Raw genomic sequence first — 12648 nt, forward strand, 5'->3', positions numbered from 1 at the left:
AAAACGTATCGGTTTTGGGTACCATTACATTACAGCAATGAAAATTAAAAAAAAATTTGAATTCAATTTTATAAAAAAAAAATTATATAATACTTTTTTTCAATCTGGTGCCGCCTCGCTGGCACCAGCAAATTTCATTTTTTTTAGATTTTTATTTTCTTTAATTCATAAGGCAAAACATTAAATAAAAATAAATAAAGGAGGGAGAGAGAGACAATGGGAAAAACGAAAAGAAAAGAAAATGCATTTTTTATATTTTCATTTAACATTCGATTTTTTATAAATATAAATAAAAAAAACATTAAATAAATGTATCCCATCCAAATTTATAAATGGGGGTTTTATTTGGCCTCAATAAAACAATTATTTTATTCATTTTTTTTATTTTATATAACATTAATTCCTGATTTTTTATTTCAAAATATAATAAACAAGTGAAAATAAAAATAAAAGGAAAAAACAAGAAAGTTAAAATTAAAAATTACAAAATTTTTTTTTTATATATAATGCAAAATAAAAAAAATCTTAAAGATATTCTAAAGGAGCATTTTTTAATCGATTCTTCTGAAAATTTAGCGACGTGCAGCATGTGTGACAAAAAGATGAAGTCAATACCATGTAAAATAAATTATTTAATGTATTTTTCAATATATTTTTCTAGCAAATCTTAAAAGACACATAACCTCTCAACACCCAAACGTAATGAAAGCAGATGAATCTAATAGTGATTCGTCCTTCAATGCTAGAAATACAGCAAAAGAAAAATTCCCAAAAATTAAGATCGATAAATCTAAAGTAATTAATATTTAAATAAAGAATAAATAATTATTTTTTAGGTTTTTGAATGTATAGTATGGTTGATTACAGTCCATAATTTACCCATAAATTTAGTAAATTATGAGGGTTTCCGTATTTTACTAGACCCTATATGTCATTCTCTTCAAATGAAAATAAATACTCGGTCAGTGGTCGACAAAATAAAATATACCGCATCCGAAATTAGACTTCAAATTATACATGAATTAAAAAACAAGCTCATTTCTTTAAAAATTGATACTGCTACTAGATATAATAAATCAATATTAGGTATTAATGTTCAGTATATAAAAGATGGCCAGATACAAGTACGAACACTAGGAATGATAGAACTAATAAAAATTCATACAGGTATAAACCTAAAAGAAGAAATCCAAACAATTTTAAAAAAATACCAGATAGATTTAAAACAAATATATAGCATTACTGTGGATAACGGCGCCAATATGCTTAAAATGGTTGACACTATGGCTAGAGATCAATTAAATAATGATAATGATCTATCTAATTCTAATGAAAACAATTTAAGCCAGATATTATTTAATACAAGTGTAAGTTATCAGGAAAATGTATGTATTGATGATGAAAATGTCTCCGTTTATTCTGATGAAGAAACACCAGAGGGTATTGACGAGGAAAATATATCAGATGATATAAGCAAAAGCTTTGGCTTAAGTTGCATTAGATGTTCTGCACATACTATACAACTTGCTGTAAACATGTTTATCAAAAAATATTTAAAACTAGACTTAGAGAAAATTCGTATTATAATTAAATTGATAAAATCTCACAAATATAAAAGATTATTTATAATGGACAAAGTTTCGAAACCCACGCTAGATACTGTTACTAGGTGGAATAGTACTTATCTAATGATGAAAAATCTAATGGATAATAAAACCTTTTATACTAAAATGGGTGAATTATACCCAGAAACTTTTATTAGTTTCGATTTATGGGATATTATCCTATTAGGTACATCAGTCCTTTTCCCATTATACAAATTCACAATGAAATTACAAAAAAGTAATATTGTAATAGGTGATTTTTTTGCTTCATGGCTAGAATGCAAAATGGAGCTGGAGGAAATGGATAATAATTTATCTAAAAGTATGTTGGAATGTTTAAACATTAGAGAAAGCTATCTTTTTCAAAATGACGCATTTCGTAGTGCGATATATATGGATCCTAGATTCCATTATGAAAATGGAAAATATCCTTTGGAAGAAGATAAAATATTGGCCAGGGTAAATTAATAAATTTATAATATACATCTTTTTATTTTAGGAACATATATTTGCAACTTGGAAACAATTGCAAGCTATTGACCCTCATGAAGAAAATACAACTCTAGTTATGCCTTCCACTAGTGATTATAAAAAAACAAAACTTGACCTTTACATTGAGCGTGATTGCAAGAAGGGACCTATATTTTATGAATTATGTAATAGCGATATCAAGCTAAAAATAAAATCGTTATTATACAACAAAAGATTGCCATCCTCACAAGATATTTTGCAATATTGGGTTTCAAGAAAACACCAAGATGCAGAATTATTTAAATTATCTCAAATAATTCTTGCTGCTCCTTGCACCCAGGTCTCAGTTGAGAGAGCATTTAGTGCATTGGCACTAACTGTAACCTCTCTAAGGACAAGATTAGACAAAGATATACTTGATGATATTTTAATTATAAAGCTTAATCGTACATTGTTAAATAATGTGATATTTTAAATAATTGTTTATATAACCTATTTCATTATAAAGTTATTGTTTACATTGAAATTTTAATAAATAAAAATTCATATATTTGACTGATTTAGATTTTTTGTATGAATAGTATAATCAGAGGGGGGCGTATTTTACTAGATATACCCAAATAGGAGTTTCTAAGATCTAAAATTGATTTAAAAGATTAAAGAAAAAATATTTTTAAATTTGTTGTTCCCAAAAATATCATGTTTATATTGATGCATCTTTCTAGTTCAACTCCGTTCCGGTTGGCTCTAAAAATTTAACATATATGATACTATTATCATCTGCCCAGAGGTTTAAGTGTTTCCCAACAAGATCATATTAACCTAATTTAAAAATAATGGATATGATGATGAGTAATGTGATAATTTCAAAATATATATATTAAAATAATTTCAAAAGGGAGTTGAGAATTAGATATGTCACTTATCTATGGTACATATTCACTGAAATTTTAATTTAACATGTGTACAATTTATTATTTTACCCTTTAAGTTCAAAAAAATTAAATAAAAAATTAAAAATGATAATTGTCACTTTTCTATGGTAGATCTCCACTGAAATTTTAATTTAACATGTTTACAATATATAATTTTACCCTTTTGCTTAAAAAAAATTCAAAAAATATTAAAATAAACGTTTATGACAATTGTCACATTTCTATGGTACATCCTCATTTAAATTTTAATTTATCATGTTTATAATTTATTATTTTACCCTTTTGCTTCAAAAAAATTCCAAAAAGATTAAAAATGGCCATTATGACAATTGTCACTTATCTATGGTACATCCACATTTAAATTTAACAAGTTTACAATTTATTATTTTACCCTGTAAGTTCAAAAAAATTTAAAAAAGATTAAAAATGACGATTAAGACAATTTTACTTTTCTATGGTAGATCTTCAGTGAAATTTTAATTTAATAAGTTTACAATATATAATTTCTTCAAAAAAAATCAAAAAAGATTAAAAATAACGATTATGACAATTGTCACTTTTCTATGGTACATATTCACTGAAATTTTAATTTAACAGGTTTACAATATATATTTTTACCTATTTGCTTTAAAAAAATTCAAAAAAGTTCAAAGATAACAATTATGATAATTGTCACATTTCTATGGTACATCTTCACTGAAATTTTTATTTAACATGTTTACAATATATAATTTTACCCTTTTGCTTCAAAAAAATTCAAAAAAGATTAAAAATAACGATTATGACAATTGTCACTTTTCTATGGTACATCCACATTTAAATTTCAATTTAACATGTTTACAATTTATTATTTTACTCTGTTGCTTCAAAAAAGTTCAAAAATAACGATTATGACAATTGTCACTGCTCTATGGTACATCCACATTTATTTATATTTAATAAATTTTTATCTACTTGCTTTAAAAAAGTTCAAAAATAACGATTGTGACAATTTTTACAATCATTAAAACCATCTCGAAACATGCTCAAAAAATTTTTTCTCGCCTATTTAATACCTAAAAATAAAATTATTTTTATAGGTTCTGTTATGAATATTATGACAATTGTCACTTTTATAGTTTACACATTATATTAATTCATGTTTGAAATAATCATTTTTCTCTATTTCCAATTAAAACATATGTGAAATAAGTATTATGACAATTGTCACCTTTATATGCTTTACAATCACTGAAACCATCTCAAAACATGCTCAACTAGCCTTTTTTAATTATAATTATTTTTAAAGGTTCTGAGATGAGTATTATGACAATTGTCACTTTTATAGTTTACATTAAATATAAAACATTAAAATTATGACATTACATTTTTAAAATAATCATTATTACTTATTCCAAATATTAAAAAAAATGCAGTCGGTATTATGACCAATTCTCACATTTACAACCTATTCAAAAAAAATATTTTCATTAACATAATAAAATAAAAAAAAATATATATCAAAAATTTTATTTTTAAAGAATTTACCAAAAAATTTTAAGATCAAAATTTCAAAAATATTTTAATAAAGATTTCCTTACAAAAGATTTTATTTTATTATAAAATTCTCAAAATATTTTCTCAAAATTATAGAAGATTTTTTTACAAAAAATATTTTTTATTTTGCTCAAAAATCTTCTTTGAGCAAGCTCAAAATTTTTTTTAGCGAAAAAATCTTCGCAAAAAATTGATCTTCAAAGATTTTTTCCTCAAAATTTTGGGCGAAAAAAATCTTCAAATTTTTATTTGAAGATTTTTGTAAAACCCTGGGTGGCACACAGGTCTACTTATAGTACACAAATAACAACCCCCCTGCTCACATGAATTTCTAAATTAAAATATAGTTGAGGGCAAATTTTTTAGTATAACCATGATGTGATATAAAAAAAATTTTTTGGTGAGCAAATGTAAAACATTGACCAAATTATTTCATTTTTTATAAGAAAAATTATTTATCGAAAATTTTAATTTATAAGGAATTTATCAATAAAACACAGATGTCTTGTCTACATCACTGCATATTGATATTAAAGCCTGTTTCCAGCACTACATAAACACAACGTAGGATTAGTGTTGTTAAATGGCTCATTTTGAGCTGATTTTTTAAAACGGCTAACTCAATATTTTATTAGGAAAAAATATTATGCAAGCAAGATTTTGCTCATAGGTGGCACAAAGGTTTGAACATCTATTAACGAAATCTCGAGGCTTAGACAATATTTTTCTGGCTAAAATACTGAGTTAGCCGTTTTTAAAAATCGGCGCTCAAATCGAGCCGTTTAACAGCACTACGTAGGATAAGGGTATATAAATATGAAACCTATTACTAAAGATTAATATCTAATATTGAAAACAATCTATAGTGAAAAAGATAAATGACGAAACAAAATTTTATTTCAAAATAAATTTTTAAATAATATTTAAGATTTATTTGGTTTATCTCAATATAAGATCAAATTAAATTCTATAAAACACTATAAAAATTAAAAAGCTCTATAATTAAAATACAATTTTATAATTGATTCCTAAAAAGGAACAATAATCGTGTCTAAAAATCTCTAATTAATTTTTTGGCACATATATAGAATTCTTTAGCTTCGTTTGAAAGCTGTATTTTATTGCCTAGATTTTTAAAATCTCATATATTAATGGCGAAAAATGGCCATTTGTGAAAGTCACTATTGAAGTGAATATGAAGTTTTTAAAATTTTTGTATTTGTTAATCTTTTTAGTTTCTGTCTGTATTAATGATTGATATTTAAGTTTAAGGGGAATAATGAGACGCATGTGCAATCCCATATTAGAGATTTTCCGAGGGCTCAAGTTATGGTTGTCATACCATCAGGTTTTAAGCCATCTTGAGAGAAATTTACGGGTTCAAGATGGTTAAGAATGTAGGCAGCTGTTAAATCTCGATTTATTGCATGGTTTATTGCTTTGTGGCATTGGTGCATTGGCGTACACAGCGGGGGGAGCAGGGAGACAAATCCCCCCCAAAGCCAAAAAATGCAGATGCCGGATATATTTTTCAAAAATATTTTTGTTTAGAGTGTTGTACAGATTTAATTTAAAACATTTCTATATTTTTTAATTCGTTTGTAAATAAAAATTTTAACTTGTAAAAATTGATAAGAATATATAAATATGTTATTTTAACAACTTTTTACAAGTCAAATAATTTTATTTTCAAATAAATTAATAAATATGGAAATGTTTTGAATTAAATTTACACAGTACTATATTAATTTATATTTGTTAATATTTATCCCTATCTCATATTAAATATATATTTAATTACATTTATTATCACATTCATCACTAAGTTTATCAATTAATTTCGATTTCAAGTTTTCCGGCTTAATATTATCTTATTATTTTCAAATTTTTAGTGGCGTAATATTTATCTACCATTTTTAAATTTCTAGTCAAATAATAATTATTCTGAAATTGTCCAACAGGGAGAAAGAAATTGCAACCTTGTCCTACGAGATAGAGTCTCCGCCATCAAGCAGTAACAGCTTTTATGGAGTTAGAGCCGATTATTTGCTATTACTGACATATCACAATGGCCTGAAAGAAATTTTTCCTTAGAAGCAAGAAAATTATTGGATTCAATGCTTATTCCAAATTTTTTATCTCATTAATGTTCAACTATTTTATATATTACTTTTCAAAAACATGATGACTTGATTAAGAAGATGAGAATAGCGAAGAGCATTTTATTAGAATTCAAGGAAATTAGGGCTAATGTTTATGAAGAATTTCATGTTTTATATGTTTATTGTTAAGTTAAAAGCAGAGCTATACGTGTTTAATATTTGTCTCACTCGACTTGCAGCAAGGCAAGCTCATAGTTAAAACATTAATATAGGATCAGTAGAAGAGAATATCTTAGATTCAAATACATTTATAAACCAAATAAATGAATGGTTTTTAATTCATTATGCAGCACTTACCAATCTGCAAATATTATTTCCATGCCTTCCAAACCTTTTTCAGATGGTGATAGAAAAAAAATATTTGTTGGATTTTTATCATGAAGATGTTAAAGTATCTTATGATGCCTTATTAGCATAACTATGTTTATAAGATTAACTATGGTTGATACAGTCCCAAAAAGTGCTATGGATGCTCTGCATTATTTCAAACACATTTTAGATTATATTCCCAATGTAAAAAAAGGGTTTATATATATTAGCAACTCTTTTCAATAGTAAATTAATGAGAGAACATTCTCATTTTAAGAAGAATAACAGAGCCCTGCAGAGGTACCATTTGCTAGGCACGACCCGGATTTTTTAAAGATTTTTAGGGCTAAGCTCAATTTTCAGGCCCGGCCTGGCCTTTTTTAAAATAAAATTTTCAGGTCCGACCCGGATTTTTTTAAAATAAATTATATTTATTTTTGATTTTTATAGCTAATAATAACGATTTCAAATATAGGCTGTTTTAAAATATACAGTCCGGCCCGGATATTTTTTTAAAAAAAATTTTCAGGCCCGGCCTAGATGTTTTTTTAAAAAATTCAGGCTCAGCCCGGGTGTTTTTTTTAAAAAATTTCAGGCCCGGCCGGCCTGCAGGTCTCTGAAAAACATACCAAGAAGTACAACTTTTGAAAGTAGATTGAAAGGTTTGGATCTTTTGAATATTCATAGTCATTTGACAACAAGCAAGGATGAGATAATTGAAAAATTAGCTCAATCCCAACGAAGATTGGATTTTACATTGTAAATATATAACATACAAAATATAATTATTCCCTAAGCTTTTTGTGTATTAATTTATATTTCTAACATTAAAATTTTTTATACTTTATATATAAATTTTAAAGCTCAAAAAATTCAAATTTCTATTTTGGGTCATTTAAGTGATTCTTTACATATAATTTTTTTATATTTCACATTAATTTAAAATTGTGTATTAGAAATAGTTATTAGTCCTAATAAATTTATGCTTGATATTTTTAAAAAACAATAATATTTCTTAAAAAATTTTATTATCCCCCCCTCCCAGACCAAATTCCTGCGTACGTGTATGTATTTTGAAATATTTTGAGATGAAGATAAATCGAATGCTATTTTTATTTTATATTTAATAAAAATTAAAACACAAAATATAGCTGTAATAGTTTTCGACTGAGGGCCTTAGTTTTTAATATTTTGAAAATGAACACAAAATATAGCTGTAATAGTTTTCGAATGAGGGCCTTAATTTTTAATATTTTGAAAATGATATAAGTTTGTTGCTATTTTTTTTTTATATTAAATATAAAAAATAAAATGTTTACTCTCTGGTATCTTAACTTGAGTGCCTAACATATTTTTTGAAATATTTTGAGATGAAGATAATTTGATTGCTAATGTATTTTAATAAACAATTAACATTTAATTTTTAGTGATACCATATAGTTGAATGTTTTCTTTATTGGAAGCTGGTAGGTTAATCGTTTCAGTCATATTTTTAGCTTGGGAAAAATCTTTTTTTAAAATACATGTATATATTATAATATCATTTTCAAAAATTGCTAATTGTGAAATATTTTATAATTTTTAAATAATACTCTATTATTTTTTAGGCTTTTTATGTATTGATCCTCGTTTGTATTTTATGGGCATTACCCTCTCCCCTACCCCCTCCTCTATTTACCTCTAGACGAAGTCATACCCATCAAGACCAAGAATGAATGTTTTCAGTCATTACATATTTAAAAAATTTGAAAATTGCGTCGATTACTTACACTTCAAAGCTGTTCAAAGAAAATCTCCATCTCTTTTTCTCCACCCAAGCTCAACCCCATGCATACTCGATGTCCATAATACGACCCTTTTATCAGATCAAATAAATCCAGCTCCACCCATATGCCATCTTGGATATGAATGGTTATAAACTATCCCTAGCTCTAATCTAGGCCTACTACTTACCAACGAAGAACTCAGAATAGCTATAGGCTTTCGCTTAGGCTGCGATATCGTAACCCCTACGACTTGTGTCCTATGTGAATCTCACATTGATAGTCTAGGACACCACCCCCTACACTGTCGTTTCTCAAAAGGCAGACTTCCTAGACATTATGCCATTAATTCAATAATCAATAGAACGCTGAGATCTACAAATACTCCCTCCACACTGGAACCTACCGGTCTTAGCTCAGATAATCAAACCAGACCGGATGGTTTGACGTTAGTCCCTTGGAACCAAGGTTTACCTCTCGCTTGAGACTATACCTGCGTTGATCGTTTTGCCAGATCTTTTTCTGCCAACTCCATCTCAAAAGCGGAGAATACAAAAACAAATAAATATTGCCACCTTAATAATATTTTATTCGCTCCGGTAGTCTCAGACACCTGTGGATCATTCTGACCCCAAGCCTTAAAATTATTCAAAACAATAGGGCAAAGGTTACGATTAATCACAGGTGATCCGAAAGAAGGTTTCTACCTCCGCCAAAGGATTTCAATCGAAATCTGCCATTCAAACTGTATATCCATTCATGGGTCATTAAGCCCCGTGGACCACACCTAATTAGATATCCCTCTTCTTTTTTTTTAATAATTTTTTAATTTTTTTTTTCTTAATTTCCCTTCTTTTAATTATATGTTTTTATATTGATTTTTTTGTTTTTAATATATATTTTTAATTCAATAGTGTATATAAATGTTCATGTTCATGTTTTAATTTTTTTACCGAATAAAGTTTATAAAAACATTAAAAAAAAAAACTAGTTCATTTTATCGCATTGATTTTTTACTTGAAAAAAAATATGACGTATAATCTTTATCTATTTTATTCAAAATCTTAATATGAGATGAATCGCGATTTGCTAGGTCACAATATTTAGAAAAAAATTCCAAGCGTCCCTAACCTTATAATTTAAAAAAAAAATTTCTCAAGCCCAGCTAAACCCATAATAATTTTGAAAATTTTTTCCTAGCACATCCCATAATGATTTTTAAAGGATTTTCCCAAGCAAGATCCAAGTCTATATTTTGAGGAATATTTTCCGAGTCCAGTCCAATCCATAAAAATTTTTATAATTTTGTCCCAAATACGGATATAGTTAAATTTCTAATTATCACGGAAACCTCTCTATAATGGTTATAATATTGGTCGTATACGTACAGTTTCTCCTAAAAACGTCTAAGGATATCAATTGAGAGCTAATCAAAAAATCAGCTCAACAGGAGGTCAATCTCTTCCTAATGGGCGTGTCTAGGTCTGGGGGGTCATGAATATTTTTATTAAAACAAAATATCGATATGGGTATAAATAATAGCTAATTTTTATAGCTTTTAGATGAAAGTATTTATTATTGGTTTTGATGGGTATATTGTGTTGAGGGGGGGGGGGGGGTATCAAATAAAAGATATTTATAATATCTTTTGATTTTAATAATAATTATCACTCAAGGTATGCATGTCTATATCCCTGGAGTGGACATATACATACACATAAGTATTAAAAATTGCATTAAACTTATAGGGGAAATGTTTAACATAATTGGCCATGTTTGAAGACTTGTACCCACCATTTAACTTTTTATCTATTAGACCGATTTCTCTCAAAATTGGTCAAGATGTGGGAAATGTGCCATGAATGGCCATGTTTTTGCTTTTTTGAAAAAAAGGTTTTAAAATTTATGTTTAACCAAACAAATTTTATATCAATGCATAGCCTAAATATTAATCTTTAAAATAAAATTTAAATCAAAGCTCTATGTATAATACTTTATGAGCTAAATGAGATTATGTGAAAGTTGTTTTTCTGGCCAGGGCCATATACTATGTGTTAACTGGCCATGATATTTTATTTAAGAATTTTATTATAAATATAAAATTACAATATGAAATAATTGTAAAAGACCTATATTGATATTTCAACATTTTTATTTAAGTTATATAAAAAATTAATTATACACTAATTTAATTAGTATTAAAATCTCAATTTATTACCACATCTATTTAATCTTAATTATAATTTTACTAAACATTCAATAGCTTGTTCATCATTTTATTTCAGCTAATATTGTTTTGCAAGAGCTTTTCATTTTAATATGATTATGTGAATGTGCGAATTATGGCCAATCAATACATGGCCAGTCAATACTCACCTCTCTATTATTATTAAGCGCCTTATATGTCTATTAAATAAAGCTTTTAAAGTCTAATTTTTTGTGTGAATAATGCTAAATGCCTAATAATAATATTTATATAAAATATCAGTAATCTAAATTAGTAATTTTTTCACCAAACAAAAAAATGTGTAAGGTGATTTTACCAGAAAGAGGTACTAAAAGCAGTTTATTGAAATATTTTTTTTACTTAAACAGATGAATTAACGGCTCATGATCGGTATAGACTGTAAATCTTTTACCAATTAAATATTCCCTACATTTAGTTAGACCAAAAATTACCGCTATAAAGCACCCCCCCCCCCACACACCCCTATTAGATGCATCGACCGCCAATATTATGGGTAAATCATTATAAAATTGGCTCTTCACTAATCTTTTGTTTCAATAATTCAAATGCCATTTGTTGAGATTCTTTCCATTCAAAATGAATACCCTTCCTTAATAAATGATACAATGGCGCAGCTATACTAGCAAATTCTCCTATAAACCTATGGTAATAATTTACCATACCTAGGAATGATTGAACTTCGGACTTATTTTTGGGTTGTTGTAAATTAGCTATATTCTTTAAATTTTTATTTAGAGGTCTTACTTCCAACCCCTTTATGGTATGACCCAAATAAACTTTGGTTTTCGGGTTTGGACCCCACCCAGAGCAAAAATTTTTTTTAGATTATACGTTCAAAAAACTTAAAAGTGATTTTATATAAATTACATTTTTCTGGTTTTGATGTTTGTGGAAGGATATTATATTACTATTGAAATTATTCTGGATAGTATTATTATAAAGTCATTGAGAATAATCTAATAAATTATAATAACATATTATTGATGCATTTAAAAAATATATTTATTATATATTATCGAAGATATGGTTATGATTTGTCGCCCCCCCCCAGCTTTTATATGAATGGACCCCCTCTAAGGAAAATTCCTAGCTACGCCACTGCTCCTAAGACACTTTTCTCTCTACTGGCCTTTAAACCCTTCTCAAATATTCTCTTAAAAACTTCTTCTAACCTCTGATTATGTTGTTCTGGCGTTACACCCGTAATCAATACATCATACATATAATAGAAAACCCCTTCTAAACCTTGAAAAACGGATGCCATTGTGCGTTGAAATATTGGAGCTGATACGATGAGGCCAAAAGGCAATCGACAAAACGCAAATAAACCCTTAGATGTGGTAATTGTAAATAATTTACGATCTTCCCTAAGAGGTAATTGTAAATATGCTGTGGAAAAATCAATTTTAGAGAAATATTTACTTCCCTTTAAATTAGCTAAAATTTCCTCAATTCGAGGTAATGGATATTTAACCTCCACTACCCACGGATTGAGAGTGACCCGAAAGTCGGCGCAAAGCCTTAACTTTCCATTTGATTTTCTGATCGGAACCAAAGGCGTGGCCCACTCACTATAATCAATGGGAACAATTATACCATCCTTTAACCATCGGTCTAATT

General features: G+C 27.4%; 1 protein-coding gene across 1 annotated transcript; it reads left to right on the top strand.

Annotated features, from left to right (window-relative positions):
* The first annotated feature begins 506 nt into the window (after window positions 1–506).
* Window positions 507–9265, top strand: LOC135930627 (uncharacterized). The gene is made up of 6 exons (XM_065467450.1): window positions 507–618; window positions 662–795; window positions 837–2063; window positions 2104–2538; window positions 8625–8706; window positions 8958–9265. Exons 1-6 carry the CDS (start codon window positions 507–509, stop codon window positions 9263–9265), a joined length of 2298 nt encoding a protein of 765 aa, XP_065323522.1.
* The last annotated feature ends 3383 nt before the right edge of the window (window positions 9266–12648 follow it).

The sequence above is a fragment of the Gordionus sp. m RMFG-2023 genome, unplaced genomic scaffold, assembly GCF_954871325.1.
Source record: "Gordionus sp. m RMFG-2023 unplaced genomic scaffold, tfGorSpeb1-WG-v2 contig_155, whole genome shotgun sequence".
Lineage (NCBI taxonomy): Eukaryota > Metazoa > Nematomorpha > Gordioida > Chordodea > Parachordodidae > Gordionus > Gordionus sp. m RMFG-2023.